At 38.8% G+C, this 20,053-nt stretch overlaps 1 protein-coding gene across 2 annotated transcripts in view; it reads right to left on the reverse strand.

Moving 5' to 3' along the window:
- Nucleotides 1-110: 110 nt before the first annotated feature.
- Nucleotides 111-20,053, reverse strand: part of zfyve16 (zinc finger, FYVE domain containing 16) — a 47,410-nt gene continuing 27,467 nt past the window's right edge. For both annotated transcript variants that reach the window (XM_080907433.1, XM_080907432.1), the window contains 12 exons: nucleotides 16,357-16,573; nucleotides 16,083-16,205; nucleotides 15,234-15,389; nucleotides 14,919-15,143; nucleotides 14,432-14,514; nucleotides 13,974-14,078; nucleotides 12,255-12,405; nucleotides 12,057-12,137; nucleotides 11,807-11,969; nucleotides 11,555-11,660; nucleotides 11,240-11,416; nucleotides 111-6,097 (listed from right to left, as the gene is read on the reverse strand). In XM_080907433.1, coding sequence (XP_080763559.1) covers nucleotides 5,921-6,097; nucleotides 11,240-11,416; nucleotides 11,555-11,660; nucleotides 11,807-11,969; nucleotides 12,057-12,137; nucleotides 12,255-12,405; nucleotides 13,974-14,078; nucleotides 14,432-14,514; nucleotides 14,919-15,143; nucleotides 15,234-15,389; nucleotides 16,083-16,205; nucleotides 16,357-16,573 — 1,764 coding nt within the window. In that variant the 3' untranslated portion in view covers nucleotides 111-5,920. The remainder of the gene's footprint in view (nucleotides 6,098-11,239; nucleotides 11,417-11,554; nucleotides 11,661-11,806; nucleotides 11,970-12,056; nucleotides 12,138-12,254; nucleotides 12,406-13,973; nucleotides 14,079-14,431; nucleotides 14,515-14,918; nucleotides 15,144-15,233; nucleotides 15,390-16,082; nucleotides 16,206-16,356; nucleotides 16,574-20,053) is intronic.

A 20,053-nucleotide genomic window follows, 5' to 3' on the forward strand; every position in this document is an offset into this window, starting at 1 on the left:
CAACAGTGGCGAGTCTGTGGGCCTGACTCTGTGAAGCAAGTGGAAACTCCAGTTAAATATTTTATTTATTTTTTTTTTTTAACTTTCAGAAAGATAACAGGCAGGTTGAGTTTTGTTTTTTCATAAAATTCTTTTATTCTTTAAATACACAGGCTATTCAGAAACTGGTTAGGATGCAGACCGCAGGGTCCTCAAAAAGTAAAGCTGGTCTTATGAATAAATGGATGATTTACAAAAACTTACATCAAATCAATCAATACTTCTCATTTTCACACAGTGGAAGGTTGTTTTAACGAGAGAGAAAGAAATTTGAATAATTTGCCTCCCAAAATATTTCTCAAAATGGACATGTTCTCGTCCCAAAATCCAAAGCTATTAGGCTTTGGACTGTGGAAGGAGAACATGTCCATTTTGTAATGGAGGGGAAAAAAGGTGGACTTTGTAAAAATCAATAAGTTTTACATAAACCACTGCCGTACGTTTCAGAGATGTTTGCACGGCAGTATAAACGGCACAATTTCCCCTCATACCCGCTTTCTACATCAGAATCAAAACTCACATTTTTCCTTTTTCAAACTACTCAATAACAACAACAATAATAATAATGATGATAATGGTGGTAATGGTAATAATAACAACTTTAGATAATCCACCATAAAGAACAAAAGTGGCTTTAGGTGGAAAATAGTAAGTCTTTGTGAGCTCCTGATTAAAGTGTGGTTGGTGTTTAGTAAAGGACCTTAAATACAGATTCAATATAAATACAGATTCAGACTCAGCTTATTCAGTCCACTGAACACATTTCGTTTGCATAGGTTTTTTACAGGTCAGATTTATAGCCAATTTAAATCTTTGGACAACCTTTTATGTTAGCAGAAAATATCATCTGCAGATTAGGTGTACATAAATGCAGTTTTCAGGCAATAGATCACGGCCTCTCCAAAGGGTGAGAGATTTCTACTGAAGCTAGAAAGCCTCCCAATTTAACATTCAGTCATTGCATGCATGGCTAAATATCAACACAGTCAGTTACGGCAGTTGACCTTTCTAGTGTTTAATAAACATATCTCACATGGAGAAGTTAATCAACAACTCACAGATTTCAGTGATTAAAAAAAACTGTATAAACCTTCATACATCTAGAAGACTGCAATCAACCTGGAGGTTTACAAGTCTTTACACGAGTATTCATAATAACGCAGTTGTTGCTAAGAATTAGAGCACGACTTGCAGAAGAGTTCATAACTAAGCTCAGTATTCAGATTTTTACCAAAAACATTCATGTCAAACGAAAGCGCTTCATGTATTTTGAGATTAGATATTTCCACCTTCTAACAATTAATTCATTTCTTGATTTGTTTCTCCTCTCAAACAGCTTGCTACACAAACTGCAGAATTAATGTAGCCAACCTTCTATCAAAAATATTAACTTTTTTTTCTTTTATACCAACATTTCAAAAATAACTTTTAATATTTAAAAAATGCACAAGGTTTGATACAATCTCTATGTATACAGGATATCATCTATACATTTGGAAAAAAAGTCCTAACTGAAAAGTGAGATGAGATGCGACACAATGCACTTTGCCCTAAAAAAACAAAACAAAACAAACAAACTCAGACCTAGCTTTAGACAAATGGAGGCTGCAAAACACTGCTACAAACAGTGGACACAAAAGTGAATGCATTTTACAGGGACATAACCTCTGTGTACTCTGAGTTTCAGGAGCATTTATTATTCCGACTCATAAGAGATAACTGCCAGTTTGGATCCAGAAATATCATTACCAAAAAAAAAAAAAAAAAAAGGTTTGGTTTGACAGATTGCCTTCGGGCATCTGTCAAACCAAACCTTTTTTTTCTAACACATCAGCACACTGATATTTATAAAGTGCCTAAAGCTGTTATAGAGACATTAAATAATGCTAAAATATGAACCCAGTATAAAACAGCTCCTACTCCAATCAATAAACTGAGGAAATTAGCTTTTTTTGTCCTTCTGCACAAAACCTGGATGAGAAGATTGATACCACTCTTATATTTGTGTGTTAATTTTAAACTAAAGCCACAAAGCTGCTAGATGAGACTTGAATTTAGACTGGAAACCACCGTCGTGTCTCAGTTCTTCGCTACTTGAATGATAGAAAAGGACCACCAAACAAGGTTCAGCCAGCAGGAGGCTGTAATCATCAGCACTGATGATAGTGGCTTTGCTAGCTTACTAGCTAACAGCAGCAGACAGCAAATTGTCCATATGGGTGGTAAAAGGCAGAACAAGTTTAGAACATGCAGTAAATCGCGGGACAACCTGAGTCCAACATTCAGAATGTCATTTCATTTAAGAGCAGAACGTGACATGTCCATTTGAGAATTAATCAGTCCAAACTTACACACTAGACAAGTCAGCATGTAGTAGTAGTTTTAGTACTACATGAAGTGAACTAATATTATGAACGAAATTGAGACCAAGCATAGGAATTATTTATCTTAAAAGAAATGGTCAATAGAGAATTAGCTCTGAAAAGTTGGGCCAATAACAACACTTAAAAATAATAATTTGGCTGATAATTAAAATGTTATTGTTCTGCCTTTTCTGCAACAGAAACCAAAGTCTTCATTAGAACAAAATAACCAGTTGTTTCAGCATCTTATAGTCAGCACAGAATTAAGGTGACAATACTTGAGTGTGTCACTGCTATTGTTACCTGTCACTGAATGTGTCAGTCAATGGCAGCCCTTAAGTCTGATGTTAGCTGGTAAAGACAATTAGCTGCTCTATCCATGTAAAAAGCCTAAAAACCAACCACCAATTAACTCAATTAACTCCAGTGGTTTTCATCCTTCTTTCTAAACATCAAACAAAATATACAGAATAATTTGTAAGCTTTGATGGTTCTTGAAGGCTGAATGAGGCCAGGCTACACAGTTTCACCCGTTTCTACCAATCACACTGAACTAAGCTAAGCTAATTCGTGAACATAGACTATATAAAAGATAGAGGTAGCCTCTGGGCTTGTAAAGTGGAGCCAATGTGGAAGAGCTTTAACTCTGAATTTCTATAAATGGCCAACAGGAGGCGACCAGACTGAATAGCAATAGTTTCAGTCTGATCCATCCATCACGCTTCACATCCAATTCAAAAACACTACAATGCTCACAATGAAAACAGGCACCTTCAGTCCCACATAACTGGTGACATTACTATGGCCAATTCCATTGCTTATATACAATCTGTGTTCGTGACTTGATAATAGTGTAATCAATCTTCTCATCTGAAAGAATCATCTTCATTTTTTTAAATAACTAGTAAAAGTTGTGAGATGAACTGAATGAAAGAGTTCTCATTAGCTGTGCAAAAACAACATTTAACTGAGACTGAAGCAGATAACGTAAAACATCTTAAAGGAGAAAATAATCATTAGTATTTTGTGTTTGATCTGGCAAGAAGTCATCAACACTGAAAGAGCATCTCTGTGAAAAACAGGAGGGATTTTTTTGTTTTAACTCCCCTGACTGGACATTTTCATCCAGAAGCAGAGTGTGTACAATTAATATAGCATCCTCTTTGTTAAATTTACACCTCCTTCTGAGAAATAAAAACTGTCGGGATTGACATCATCTTTTCTTTTGTAAGATCTCAGTGTGAAATGAAACCTCAGTGTGAAGATGGATGATCAAATAATAACGGAAAGATTTTAAGACAAACATACTATTGGATCAATTTTGTGCCAGCAGGATGATGGAAACAGAAACTAAAGCTCTGAGAAGAGCTACACCTGCAAGCTCAGTAATGAGCAGCTTTAACGTCAGCTACTCACCAAGAAAGACATATTCAACTACAAGAGAATATTTTAACCCCTCACCTCCACCAGTTGTAATACTATTATCCAAATAGTTCTGTAGTTTCATCAAGGTCAGTAGGTCAACACTCTTAATCCTGCCAAAATATACCTGTCATATGTTCACTTTTTAGGAATAAAAAAAACATTTGTAAAGTTCCAGACGCAAACTTCAGCCATGTTACTGACACACACACTGGGCCTCATGCAGGAAAGACTCACTCCCACAGGTTTGTTTCCATCACTCTCATTGCCTGTAAGGAAAGTGTGGCCTTATAATTACGAATTATAATTGACAGAATAAATAAATCCTTGATTATTGCTGCTGTTGTACAATCAGGGCTCAGAGAAATGTTTTTCAGATGCTTTCAGCTGAGAGTATTACGAAGTGTCATCTAGACACTGAGCTAGCCAAACATCTGGGCAGCTCAGTTGAGCTAACCGTTTACACTGGTGAGGCTGCCTCCCCTGAATGAGTTGCATCCTGCACTTTTGTCGTATGAAATTCATGTATATTCTAGACCTGTCGTTTAATGTAGTGCACAGTCTCTGCTTTTATCCACATTGGAATGTGTTTCTTTGACTTGGATACATCTTCATTGGATTTTTTGTCATAATGGCTGTCGTTTTTCTTTAAAGTCTGACATTTTATTGGCGAATATAAGATTGGTAACTTGTACACGTTATTCACTGTCAGCTTGTTAGGTTGTTGTGCATCAACGATTAGTTGTTGTGTAACACTTAACTGACAATAAATAAAGCAGAACAAGTAACAAAGCATGACAGGTCTAGATGTCAATTAAACCAGTGATTCTGTCACACAAAATGAACACACTTAAGCATTATGTAAAAACTCAATAATTGTTAACAGTTAACAATTATATGTCAATTATATTTGCCATATAATTTAACATATAAATTATATGTCAAATATAATTTAAATGAAAAACAAATAAATAAATGAAAAAAGGGGAGAGTCGTGAGAGTACCAGAGTGTTTTAGTAGGCAGCTGGGAAATAATTGGGAGTTGTTTTTAACATAAAGCTAAAATTAGCATCACTGGTCCATGCCATGCTGGTTGGGAGATTGTTGCTGCAAACGGGGCAGGGAGCAGCAGTGGATGTGTGTGCACCAAGAGACCTGCATAGCAGTTACATTGTGAGTGGAAGAGAGCTGAAGCCTCTGCTATCCAACTGTTACTTGTTGCAGAAAGCAGACTCAATTGAGGGAAAAAAAAAAAAAAAAAAAAAAAACAGACCCTGAGCAATTGGCGATTGTTAATCCTCCCTGTAGATAGACCTTGTTGATCAAACACTCTACTTTTCTTAGCTTGAGTTGAGTTAAACCGGGAGAAACTCTGGGCACGTGGATAGGTGTCCTTTAGAGCAGTGCACTGTAATGAAGTTTGGTTTAGTTTTTATAAATTATCATTAAAAGGCAAACTTGGAATTTCAATCAAATATCATTCATCAGCCCAGCCCCAGGACATAGTTACAAAAAGGTTTCCTGCAGAAGGCCCATTGTTTTCTTGTGCAGTATCATCACAACCATCATGTCAAATGAGAGCATAGTACCTTGAGAGAAAGTGAGCCCTGTGATGTCTGCATTTAGAACAAGTCAACTATGTATGTCAAGTAGCTCTATAGTAGCACCTGATCACATGTCTACGCTCATTAATGTCCCTACTTTTAATGTAAAAATAATGAGAGCCATTTCCATAGTGTCTGTAGGAAACATTCACTGAGGTACTCCACACTGACGGAGGCCAGCAGGGAGTCTGGAAGGCAGAGCAGAGGAAAGCGCTTTGAATAGTTTGGTTGCTTTTGGTCATGTTGTCATATTTCTTGTTTAGTGTTTGGCTTCTTGTATTAAAGCAGCTTTGGTGAACATGAAACACTCAAAAGTACAATGGCTTCTTAACAGAAGACCATCATCCAATCATTGATCCCTCTAAATCACAAACCTCAGGGTGGAAATGTTTTTCTTCCTGTGTGGGTGGCTGCTGCTCCAGCTGGGAACAAGCATCCTGCCTGAAGCTGCAGCTATGTTTTTGTTTTTTTGCCTCCAAAACTTTGAGTGTGTCATGGTCTACATGCACATTCAATGGCATGTGTGATATAGAACATGAACTCCATGTCCATGGCAGTCTGTGGCACACTTGCACTCTCCCCATGGATGACAGGGATTAGAGCGCTGTCCATCTCATTCATGTAGCGCTGTGGGAGAAGACTGCCTTTGGAGCCAGCCTGGTACTCCACCTGAGAAAAAACAGTAAAGAAATATTCAAAAGGCTTTAAGTGCTAAACACAATAAAATAGGGCTGTCACAATACCAGATGTTCACTTCACAATTACTGTGGTCAAAAAACTTCCCAAAACCTATTAGGGGTGCAACGATACACAAAATGCACGGTTCGGTTCGATACTTTTTTCGAAACAAAAAAATGTTCATGCTTTTTTAATTTGTCATTTATTAAAATTATAAATATCTATTTTATCTCAAAAGTACAGTTTTTAAATTTAATGCTGCTGAAACAACGAAATAATAATAAAAAAATTAATCTATCTGATCGAGAAATCACTCATCTTTGGAAAAGAGTTTATTACAGAGAAATGGCTCTTTCCAAAATGAAAGCTATACTATACACTTCTTCTGGGCTATATTCTCAGCAGCATATTAAACATATCAGGTCCTCATAAGGAGAATCATGTGCTAACGACTGTCTAAATGACTCGGGTAAAGTTTGTAGCATGCATGCTTGCATGCTTGTTGTTTTTGTCTGCTTCCACTTGTCTTTGCACTAGGATGCTGTCGGAGTAAATGTGCAGTCATATTCGTTGTGTTCCCACTAGTGCTTTCAGGTTAATCTCGTTGAAATGACCTTAACGCCGCAACACGGCAAATCTCCGTTAACAAGCTACCCCTGATCGCCCCGTGCATGGGGCTAGACGGCCAACACGTTAACGAGCTAACTGCGCTAACACACTAGTTCCACCAATGTAATTGAGCATTGCGTGGCACATCCAACATACTGTTTTACTTTAGTCCATGACGCGCTTACCTTCAGGGTCATATGTCACATGAAAACCAAAATAATTCCAAACGCCAGATCTGAATGAGGGTGGGGGAGGTTCAATTTGCCATGTTGAATTCAATTCAATTCAATTTTATTTATATAGCGCCAAATCACAACAAAAGTCGCCTCAAGGCGCTTCATAGATACAGAGAAAAACCCAACAATCATATGACCCCCTATGAGCAAGCACTTTGGCGACAGTGGGAAGGAAAAACTCCCTTTTAACAGGAAGAAACCTCCGGCAGAACCAGGCTCAGGGAGGGGCGGCCATCTGCTGCGACCGGTTGGGGTGAGAGAAGGAAGACAGGATAAAAGACATGCTGTGGAAGAGAGACAGAGGTTAATAACAGATATGATTCAATGCAGAGAGGTCTATTAATACATAGTGAGTGAGAAAGGTGACTGGAAAGGAAAAACTCAATGCATCATGGGAATCCCCGGCAGCCTAAGTCTATTGCAGCATAACTAAGGGAGGATTCAGGATCACCTGGTCCAGCCCTAACTATATGCTTTAGCAAAAAGGAAAGTTTTAAGCCTAATCTTGAAAGTAGAGATAGTGTCTGTCTCCCGAATCCAAACTGGAAGCTGGTTCCACAGAAGAGGGGCCTGAAAACTGAAGGCTCTCCCTCCCATTCTACTTTTAAATACTCTAGGAACAACAAGTAGGCCTGCAGAGCGAGAGCGAAGTGCTCTAATAGGGTGATATGGTACTACAAGGTCATTAAGATAAGATGGGGCCTGATTATTTAAGACCTTGTATGTGAGGAGCAGGATTTTGAATTCAATTCTGGATTTAACAGGAAGCCAATGAAGGGAAGCCAAAACAGGAGAAATATGCTCTCTCTTTCTAGTCCCTGTCAGTACTCTTGCTGCAGCATTTTGGATTAGTTGAAGGCTTTTCAGCGAGTTTTTTGGACATCCTGATAATAATGAGTTACAGTAGTCCAGCCTGGAAGTAATAAATGCATGAACTAGTTTTTCAGCGTCACTCTGAGACAGGATATTTCTAATTTTAGAGATGTTGCGCAAATGGAAGAAAGCAGTCTTACATATTTGTTTAATATGTGCGTTGAAGGACATGTCCTGGTCAAAAATGACTCCAAGGTTCCTCACAGTGTTACTGGAGGCCAAGGTAATGCCATCCAGAGTAAGAATCTGGTTAGATACCATATTTCTAAGATTTTCAGGGCCGAGTACAATAACCTCAGTTTTATCTGAATTAAGAAGCAGAAAGTTAGCGGCCATCCAGGTCTTTATGTCTTTAAGACATTCCTGCAGTCTAACTAATTGGTGTGTGCTATCTGGCTTCATGGACAGATAGAGCTGGGTGTCATCGGCATAACAGTGAAAATGTATGCTATGTCTTCTAATGATGCTGCCTAAGGGAAGCATGTATAATGTAAACAGAATTGGTCCTAGCACTGAACCCTGTGGAACTCCATAATTAACCTCAGTGTGTGAAGAGGACTCTCCATTTACATGCACAAATTGGAGTCTATTAGATAGATATGATACAAACCACTGCAGTGCAGTACCTGTAATACCTACAGCATGTTCTAATCGCTCTAATAGGATATTATGGTCGACAGTATCGAACGCTGCACTGAGGTCTAGCAGGACAAGCACAGAGATGAGTCCACTGTCAGAGGCCATAAGAAGATCATTTGTAACCTTCACTAAAGCTGTTTCTGTGCTGTGATGAGCTCTGAAACCTGACTGAAACTCTTCAAATAAACCATTCCTCTGCAGATGATCTGTTAGCTGTTTGACAACTACTCTTTCAAGGATTTTTGATATGAAAGGAAGGTTGGAGATTGGCCTATAATTAGCTAAGACTGCTGGGTCTAGAGATGGCTTTTTGAGTAAAGGTTTAACTACAGCCAGCTTGAAGGCCTGTGGTACATAGCCGATTATTAGAGATAGGTTGATCATATTTAAGATCGAAGAATTAATTAATGGCAGGACTTCTTTGAGCAGTTTTGTAGGAATGGGGTCTAAAAGACACGTTGAAGGTTTGGAGGAAGTAATTATTGAAGTTAACTCAGAAAGATCAATTGGAGAAAAAGAGTCTAACTTAACATCAATGGTACTAAGAGTAGCTGTAGATAATATTACATCTGTGGGATGATTACTGGTAATTTTTTCTCTAATGATAAAAATTTTATTTGTGAAGAAGTTCATGAAGTCATTACTAGTTAACGTTAAAGGGATGGTTGGCTCAAAAGAGCTCTGACTTTTTGTCAGCCTGGCTACAGTGCTGAAGAGAAACCTGGGGTTGTTCTTATTTTCTTCAATCAGTGATGAATAGTAAGATGTTCTGGCTTTGCGGAGGGCTTTCTTATAAAGCAGCAAACTTTTTCTCCAGGCTAAATGATGATCCTCTAAATTTGTGACACGCCATTTCCTCTCCAGATTACGAGTCATCTGCTTTAGGCTACGTGTTTGAGAATTATACCACGGAGTCAGGTACTTCTGATTAGAGACCTTAGTTTTCACAGGAGCTACAGTATCCAGAGTCGTACGTAGTGAGGAGGTGAAATTATTAACAAGATAATCGACCTCTGTTGGGGTAGCGTTCAGATAGCTGCTCTGCTCTGTGTTGGTACAGGGCATTGAAGATGATAACAGTGGGTGGATTATATTCTTAAACTTAGTTACAGCGCTTTCAGAAAGACATCTACTTTGATAAAGTCTACTCTCCACCGCTGTGTAATCAATTATTGTAAATGTAAATGTTATCAGGAAATGATCAGACAGGAGAGGGTTTTTAGGAAACACTGTTAAATGTTCAGTTTCTATGCCATATGTTAAAACAAGATCTAGAGTGTGATTAAAGTGGTGGGTGGGTTCTTTTACATTTTGAGAGAAGCCAATTGAGTCTAATAACAGATTAAATGCCATGTTGAGGCTGTCATTTTTAGCATCTACATGGATGTTAAAATCACCCACAATAATTATTTTATCTGAGCTCAGAACTAAATTAGATATAAAGTCTGAGAAATCAGACAGAAACTCTGTGTAAGGCCCAGGTGGACGATAGATGATAACAAGTAAGACTGGTTTCTGAGTTTCACAGCTGGGGTGGAGAATGTTAAGCATCAGGCTTTCAAATGAATTAAAAGTCTGTCTTGGTCTTTCGTTGATTAACAGGCTGGTGTGAAAAATTGCTGCCACACCGCCCCCTCGGCCTGTGCTTCGAGGTTTCTGGTAGTTAGAATGACTCGGGGGTGTTGATTCATTTAAACTAACATAATCATCCTGCTGCAACCAGGTTTCTGTAAGGCAGAGTAAATCAATTTGTTGATCAATTATTAAGTCATGTACTAACAGAGACTTGGAGGAGAGAGACCTAATATTTAATAATCCACATTTCACTGTTTTACTCTTTGGTTCAGATGTGGATACTTTATTGTTCTTTCTTTGTAATTGTTTATGTTTAAGTTGTTTGTTGCTGGTTTTTAGTTAGTTTTTTGTCTGTTTGGGAGCTGACACAGTCTCTATGGAGATGGGTTTTGGGGGGGGGGTAGCAGGAGGAGAGAACCAGAGCTTGCAACCAGAGCTTAACTTCTTTCTCTGGTGGTGGTCAGAGGGCCCGGTGGCGCCAGTGTCCGGCAGCCTCGCCTCTGTCAGTGCGCCCCAGGGTGGCTGTGGCTACAATGTAGCTTGCCATCACCAGTGTGTGAATGTGTGCGTGAATGGGTGGATGACTGGATATGTAAAGCGCTTTGGGGTCCTTAGGGACTAGTAAAGCGCTATATAAATACAGGCCATTTACCATTTCTCGCTAGCTTGCCCTGCGCTCTTCCTTCTGAAGATGCTCTCTGCGTTGAGCGCTCAGTGGATCTGCGCTCGACAGTGCAGCCTAGGCGGAGTAGTCGAACGCAGATTCACTGAGCACTCAACACAGACACCATTGTCAGAAGGAAAGTTGATAAAATAAATTACAAATTTTGTATTGTTCAATACATATGCGTACCGAACCAAAAGCACTGTATCGAACGGTTCAATATCGATACGAATATCGTTGCACCCCTAATACATATACACACACACACACACACACACACACACACACACACACACACACATATGGTTAAACTCAAAACACAAGCATATGAAGGTGGTGAGAAAGTCTGTAACCATAACTGACCAAGAGAATTCAAAAATGACCATTAGAGTGGTGATACTAGTGTGTGATTTTTAAATACAGTCAGTCATCATTAATACATCACTATTGTTGCATCTGCATTTTCAAATACCTTGTAAGACCACTCTGCGTCTTAAAAAGGTTTTACAATATTAACCTGAATCACTGCTTGTTTACCATGTCAGCCTGTGTCGAGACACACAGTGAGAGTGAGTTGATTCCGCTGGAAGTGAGAACGGCGAGGTGAGGAGTGAGAGCACTGCAGGTTGCCAACGCTATTTCCTTCTGAAAAACACTGCAGGACGATAAGACAGATGCCAGGTTGCAGTCTGGAGACTTCAGCTGGTAGAATACCTGAACAGAAATACAGTTCAGGTCATGCACACATCACAACTTTTAGATGGCTTTAGAACTCAGAATGGAAACCTCATTCAGTTCACAGTAGGTGTCAGATAGGAGCAAACAATTTGATGTGAAAAAAGGAAAATTTACCTCAGTGCATGTAATCAGCCGATTGTCTGATTCAAACTCAGTGTCTTGTTGCATCCTCACACTACACACTCCATCTAGGGATCTTCCATCAACTCCACTAGTTTTGCTGCAGGAATACAAATTCACAGGGTCACAGTAGAAAGTACTGTTTTCCCAGAGATTTAAACTGCATCGTGTTTTAGTTAAAATATGATCAAATACTGGCATTGGCAAACACATACACACATGGAGTAAATCATTGCGTGCAGTTACCCTGTGTTGACAGGTGGATTCCACTCCACCCAGCGGACAGTCACATTCTCTCTGACCTGCTCATCATTAATCTTGCCACAGGGTATGTGGAAGTTTGTCTGCTCCCTGAGGGCAGAGCGAAGAGATTCCATGGTCTCTGGAGGGATTTGCACCATCAAACCATCTGGTAAAAACAAAACAATTGACTAGTCTGGCCCAGCAATAACAGAATGGACATAAGTATTTCAGAGCCAACAACCAGTCACAGTACCTTCTACAATGCTGGACTTCGCAATGAAACCTGAGGAGGCTTTAAGTGCTCCATTGAACACCACAAAACTGGCCCCAGTGACTGTAACAAAACACAAACCCCCAGAAGTTCATATATGCATGGTACAACAAAATGCTTGCCTCTAATGTTTTATTTTTCAAAAATAGAGGAGTATGGAGCATTTCTAAAGACACTCACCTGTCCGAGACTTCCCAGGCATGCTGTTGGCCTGGGTTTGGTAATTTCCCTCCTCATTCTGGTAACAGACCAGGTGAGAGTCGGCCTCCGAGCTGAATCTTGCTCCAATGCTGATGACATGTTCATTGGATGCATTTATCACCTTCTGCACCTGAAAAATACAGAAAAATATACATTTCTGTACAACACTGCTGTGTGCCAACTTTTGCTTTATTTACTTATTATTTTTACATACATACATTGTTTGATTTTGGCCTAAGTAAGTAAGTAAGTAAAATTTTATTTATATAGCACATTTCTAGATAGAGATCACAAAGTGCTTTACAAGATATAACAGATTAAAAAGACAAAATACAAACAAAGTTAGCAAAAAGCAATTTTAAAAAGATGTGTTTTTAGCTGTTTTTTAAAAGTAATCAATGAATCAGCGGATCGTAAGTCCTGAGGAAGGGAATTCCACAGTCTGGCGGCCACAGTAGCAAAAGCTCTATCACCCCTAGTTTTCAATCTCGTATACTGAATGACAAGTAGGCCCTGACTACTCGACCTCAGAGACCTACTAAGGGCATAGGGCTGTAAAAGTTCAATAATATATGGTGGTGCTTGATGTTGAAGAGCCTTAAAAGTTAAAACCAAAATCTTAAAATGGACTCTAAATTCGACAGGAAGCCAATGTAACTGCGTAAGCAACGGTGTTATATGTGAATATTTAGAAGCTTTCGTCAAAAGTCTTGCTGCAGCATTCTGAACGATCTGCAGACGCTCCAAAGAACCTTTGTTTAGACAAGTAAACAGGGAATTGCAATAGTCCAGTCGTGAAGAGATAAAAGCATGAATAACAATCTCCAGTTCGGTATAGGATATTATAGAGCTCAATTTAGAAATATTTCTTAAATGATAAAAGCAAGACCAAACAAGAGATTTAACATGACTATCTAACGTAAGAGCAGGATCAAGGATAATCCCCAAGTTCCTGACAGATGGTTTTACAAACGTTGAAAGAGGACCAAGACCATTTATTATACTGGGTATATGTCTATCTGGGGCGCATAAGAGGACTTCGGTTTTATGTTGTAAAGAGAATTTTAAAACGACAAGGGAATCATTTTCTGGTTGTTCATTCAAGACAGATCTTACTACACATTCTTTAATAGATAATTTATCAAGGGTTTATTAGGGTTTTTTTTCTCTAAATGCTACCTCTATATTCAGCCTCCAAAACGTATTTTTATTTGCCAATGATGGCCCTAAAACACCACGATACAACTATATGAAACTAAGTAGCTTTGACTTGTTTGTACAAGACAATTTCTCAACATGTGGCAGGACAATTTACGAAAGAAAGTAAAGAAAAACATATTGTACTGATCATTCAACTGATTTAATCTACTTTGTACCCTTTTCAGTTATCCTTTGAAGGGAGTTAGAGGACGACCACAAAAACCTAATTTCTAAACCAATATGTTTCTAGAAGTTACAGAAATTTTGGGGGTTGTTTGTAGTTTGATTACCAAAAAATTAACCCAAAGCACTTGTAAATAAAGAAGTCAACATCTACTGAAACCAAGTACATGAAGCTTGGGCACTAAAACACCTGGGAAGTTATTCTTTTTTTAGTTGCAACTGTGACAAATGACATATTCAAGCATTATCAATGTTTATCTAAATCCTAACCAGAATCTGAACAAGTTTATTTTACAAAATTAAAGGAACTCTTACCTCACTGAAGCTACTTTTGGGAATATCAATGTAGCTGTGGCCCATCTCCATGTGGATCCTCAGGCCCTCCACCACTGACAGGCTATACTGGTAGTTCCTTAGATCCTGGATGAGAACAGTTTATAGAATCTGAACTCATCAAAGTGTTCTAATCAATTTTTTTCAAGTCTGCCAATAATCAGCATCAAAAAAGTGTCTATGACTGTTGTCCTAATAACATTTATGTTCAAAAACCTTTCACCAAAAGCCCAGTATAAAACAAATTAATTTTAAACTGTCAATCATCAAAATCAAAAACTACTCTGCCAGACACCCATGAAATCTGCATTACTTAAAATGTGGCTTGAGTGGAGTTAAGAATTATGTGTAGTTTTAGCTCTAACAAAATTTTGCCAAGCTTCTCAATTATAAATAAATCTTATTTTCTTTATTGCAAAATCTTATTTTGCACTACTTACAGCCAATAAATTCATAATGGTGTGTCCTGTCTCTCGATACACTGACTGCCGAAAACGGATACTTATCAGTGTGGTGGGATACGCTGAAAAACAAAAACATATGTAAATAAACCATAAAAGCACAATATGTATCACTTGTCCCTGTGTCTTTCTCCTAGAACAGCCTATATGCTTACAGACAGTAATTTACAATGGTTTAGTAATTTAACTTGTAGAAGGGTTTACCTTACGATATAAAATGTGTTAGTGTGACTGCTTTTGGTAAAATAAGCTCTTTACAAATGAGAAGGTGGAACTGGGGTATTTTTATTTACTCAGCAAACTGCTGAAACTAATCATTTTAACAATAATAATAATAAACTAATAACCATAAGGTTTCAGAAGAGCAGGTTTTTTTTTTCATTTTCAACAAATCAAAGTTTAAGATTACTATGTTTTAATATGAAATAACACTCAGTGTTGTCATGAGCAACAAAGATTTACATACAGTTGTATTCAGCTCCAAGACGCAAAAGCAGTCTCAGTGGAAAGACTTTGGCCCAGGGCACCTCCAGTTTCTGAATGAGCAGGCCAAACAAGAATGGCTGTGAAGGGAGAGTGAGGCCGTCTAGAGACTGGCAGGTGGGAGAGAAGAATACCATCCCAGCATGATCCTTACTGCCCAAGAAACTACTTGTAAAAGTCACATTATCCAGCTCCTCCACAAACCTCCCTGTAACACAAGATAATGATTATGTTATCCTTTATAAGCTAAAGGTGTAGTTATTAAAAGTTGCAAAGGCAGGCTGAAGGCAGGTATTACCTTTTTGGGCATCCTGGAAAATGCTGAGATATATGGTAAAGAGGTCTTTGGGAAGAGTTTTTTCTTGAGGCAAACACTCCAACAGAAATACTAACTCTTTCTGTCCCAGAGCCTGCAGCCCATTAGAGCCAAAACACCAGCATTCCCTGCCAGAGTCTGGAAGATAAAACACACAAGAGTTAATACATTGGAAGGCATGTGAGGATTCACAAAATTTGAAAGAGGAAATATGAGATACACTACCAGTCAAAAGTTTGGACACACATTCTTGTTTAATGTTTTTTTCTTTATTTCTACTGTTTGCTACATTGTAGATACATACTAAAGACATCAAATATATGACGGAAGATATCTGGAATTATGTAGCAAAAAAAATAATTTAAAAAAGATAAATAACTCTAAATATGTTTTATATTTTACATTCCTGAGAATAGCCACACTTTGCTTTGTTGATAGCGCTGCCAATCCTTGGTCTTCTCTCAATGAGCTTCATGATGTAGTCACCTGAAATGGTTTTCACTTCAAAGGTGTGCCTTGTCAGGTTCATTTGGCCTCCACAGTCACCTGATCTGAACCCAATGGAGATGGTTTGGGATGAGATGGACCACAGAGTGAAGGGAAAAGGGCCAGCAAGTGCTGAGCATCTCTGGGAACTCCAAGACTGCATAAAACCATTTCAGGTGACTACCTCATGAAGCTCATGGAGAGAATGCCATGACTGTGCAAAACAGTAATCAAAGCAAAGGATGACTATTTTAAATAATCTAAAACATAAAACATGTTTTGAGTTATTTCACACTTTTTAGTGTACTACATAATTCCATATTTGTTCATTCATTTTTCACTTACATGTCACCAGTTTGACATTGACTAGCAGGTTGGCATTAAGAATGAATGTCAGAGGACGGGGTCCGCCTTCTTCTAGTAAGTGCAGAATCTGACATGGAGCAGGATTCTCCTCAACTAAAACATCTAAACAGAAAACACAGCAGAGCGATTATTAAAGCATTTCGCATAAAAGCCAGTGTGAGACTTACATTTCACTCTGATCCAAGCACAACAGAAAGACATAAGATGTCCAGATGTGCAAAAATAAACCAAGAGATTCATGTCTAAAACACACCTCCTCCTTCGTCCTCTCCAGTGGCAATGAGCAGTGGAGGCAGCTCGTCTTCATTGTCTGGCAGCAGACTGGGAAACCTGTTCACTGAAGAACCAATTCCACAAAGCAACGCGAAATCCCAGGGTCCAGACACTGGGCGGCAAGCTACCTCTGCTGCCACAGCAGCCTCAGGGGAAGATGCACTGTTAACTCCGGTCTCTGCCCCAGGTAAGCCAGGCTGAAATAAGAATGTCATTTCATGTAATACCATCGTCAATGGACTAATTTTTATTGTCCATTTTTTTTTTATTTCTATTTATTGTCTATCTAATTGTCTATTTTAGTGTAGCAGTACTAGAAAATGCCAGGTTGCCAAGAAGCACATAAATCAGCTGCTTCTCAAGAGTTTCTCATCATGTGTATGAACGTCAACTTGTCCATGTTGGACAGCAGCTGGCAGCACTTGTTTTCAATTTATGAAAGAGTTTCTAGGACCTCTGGCCCTGATAATTGACATGGATATATGGAGTAGAAGGGCCAGCGACCTTAGCTGCAGTTCAATACACTGGGAGTGTATGCCGTTATTTTTGTGCCACTATTCTGAGCGCATGTAAAAAAAAATTGAGCGCAAGTGAAAAAAAGTTTGCAGGTGCAAGTGTTGCATTTTGAGAAGAAATGTATTTTGAGCGAAGAAAAGCTGAATTTGAGCGAACAAAATTCATTGCTGCGTGCAAAAAATGTATTTCAGTGTTTGCTGAACACTGAAATCCACTGCTCTCAACGTGTTGCTCGCGCTCTCAACGTGTTGCTCGCGCTCTCAACGTGTTGCTCGCGCTCTCAACGTGTTGCTCGCATTTCTGCCCGTGCGCGTTCAACTCTTTGTGTACGCCGTTATATTTGTGCCACAAAACCAGCCAATCATAGACTTGGATGCAAAAATATCTGATTGACTGTTTTGGTCTCCAATCAGCTCGAAATGACGAAATGCAATATCCCAGAATCCATTTAGTCCAAAACTCAAACGAGGCAGTGGCAGAGGAACACAGAGTGGCGGAGTTTGAAATATTTCTCTTTATGGGTCACGAAATAAACTTTTAAGATATTTTCATGCGATAATGGTGCTGTGTAAACTTCAAATACCTGCTCGATTCATCAAGACATCACATATTTCCATAATGCTCTAGCGTTTTCGGAGATGCCTGTTACCCACCAGCTGACCGGGTGGTCACTCGGGTTAAACATAATATGTAAAGCTCAACTGACAAAAAAATCGGCCGACTACACCACCAGGTATTATAGGAAAAACCATAAAGCCTTTGAACTAAAACAAACGCTGTTGTGACAGTGATGTACACCGTCTTGTTGGTATATATGTATGATTTGTATCACCTTCATGTTTCCAAACCGATACCATGACCAGCAGTTTTACAGCTGTGGCTCCAGCAAACATCAGCTGATACTAGAAATTAATTTTAAATAAATTCTAACAACAGCTTATCAAGCTTGAACGTGCTGTTGTTGTTTAGCACAACATCCGCTGGTTTCCTGTTTCTGGCGCAAAGTGGGAGATAAACAAACAAGAGAGACAGCTGATCATTGATCGGTTTTATGATTGAAGTAGCCACAGGAGAGGGAGGGAGAGAGAATGATGGGAGAAGAGGCAGCTGTGCAACGTAAAGACAGAATAACTCCAGCTTTGTCTTTTTTCATTCTAGCTGAAGTTTATGGGCTCAAAATGTGGTCATAAATATTTTGTACTTGTAAATCGGTTTTGTACTTGTAAAAAAGATTTGTGCGTGCGTAAAAAAGATTTGTGCGTGCGTAAAAAAGATTTGTGTGTGGACTTAGCCCAAAAAAAAAAACCCCTGCAAGTTACAAGTACGAATTTTGACCCTATTTTTCTTCCTTTAAGCTGATTGGTCAATGTCATGTCAATCACAAATTAAACAATCCAATCAGAGAACAGATGGGTTTGGCCGTCGGAGGGGCATTTTTTTGAACTGCAGGTCCTTGAAGAGTAATCTCTATATAAATATCCGATAGCAGTTAGGTCCCCTTACTTTCAGCAGCAGTTGAAAGGATAAAGTTGTGGTATGTCAGTGGTTAGAAATACCATTATTACTTTAGGATTAGTTAATGCTAATTGCTAACTAAAAGCAAAGGATCCAGAATTTGTTACGCTGGCTGCTGGGCTCTGTGGGTTTTTGCAGCAGCTCTACCTGTACTAGATGCACCTGTTCCTTGTCGTTTTTATCTCTGACTTTATGTGAACTACAAGAGTTTGTGGCTTTTTTTTTGCTAGTTCTTCAAATGTTCAATAAAAACATGTATGCTAATTCATAACGAAGAAAGCTTTGTAATGAAGACTGTCATTTCCAAAACACTGCCGCCCCCCCCCCCCCCGCGTCCGCAGCGCTGTTGAAAAGGCTGTGGAAGTCCCTCTATTAAACACGTAGTCCTGTGACACAAAAATCACCAAACTCGGACGACCACAGACTGTTGTCCTTCGTGGTGATCAGAGATGGGCAGTAACGCGTTACAAGTAACGCGTTACTGTAATCTGATTACTTTTTTAAAGTAACGAGTAAAGTAAGGGATTACTATTGCAAAATCGGTAATTAGATTACCGTTACTTTCCCGTAGGAACGCTGCGTTACTGCGTTACTAAAACCGTGATTTTTTTTGCGAGAATGTCTCATGACAGTGACGTAAGCAAGTGCGACGTTGGTGACAGCAGCTGTGTGCAGATCAACAATGGATAATATATCGAGTGCGGGAGAGAGTATGAGCGTGCAGCGTTTAAAGTGTGGAAGTACTGACCTTACTTTGAGTTTGATTCCATAAAAAGTGACAAAAACATTAGCGTCCATCGTGCGTGGGAAGAAAACTTCTTTTTACAGCGAAAAAAACCCCTAAACTTCCGAGCAAGCACCGAGTAGCTACGACGTGATGGGAAACTCACAGAGACACTCGCGCGGATTCTTCAACTGACCGCAGCACACCTACACCAGGGTAACCCTCCGCCTACCCTGCTCCTGCTTTACAGGTGAAAATAGAGCAAAAGGACCGCTGAGTCTTTGACTTTATTTATTTTCTGCTGTGTTTTACTTGCATCTGTTTGAAAGAGTGAGTGAAAACACAAAAAATATTTTATTTTATGTGCTGGAATGTGTAGAAAATAGGTTTAAATGTTAAACTAATTTATTCAAGTCAGAGAATGTTGCATATAATTAAATGTTTTGCTTGATGCATAAAGTTAAAAGATTAAAACTGATAAAACAAGTTAAAAAAAGAGACTTTTCCATTTGATTACATTTTGTATGATGGATTATGTAGAAAAAGTAGAATTGGGCTGAAAGATCTATCACTTTATCACCTCTTCAGGTTGTAAATCGTGTTTTTAAAAAGTAACTAAGTAACTAAGTAACTAAGTAATTAATTACTTTTGAAAATAAGTAATCAGTAAAGTAACGGGATTACTTTTTGGGGGGAGTAATCAGTAATTAGTTACTGATTACTTTTTTCAAGTAACTTGACCAACACTGGTGGTGATGAAGGAAAACGCTGGGTTGGCATGTAAAAGGGCATTTATTCCCTTCAAAGACCTGCAGTTAAAAAAAAAGCGCCCCTCCGACAGCCAAACCCATCTGTTCTCTGATTGGATTGTTACATTTGTGATTGACATGACATTCACCAATGTGAAAGGAAGAAAAATAGG

This window comes from Rhamphochromis sp. 'chilingali' (genome assembly GCF_963969265.1).
Source record: "Rhamphochromis sp. 'chilingali' genome assembly, chromosome: 2".
Classification (NCBI taxonomy): domain Eukaryota; kingdom Metazoa; phylum Chordata; class Actinopteri; order Cichliformes; family Cichlidae; genus Rhamphochromis; species Rhamphochromis sp. 'chilingali'.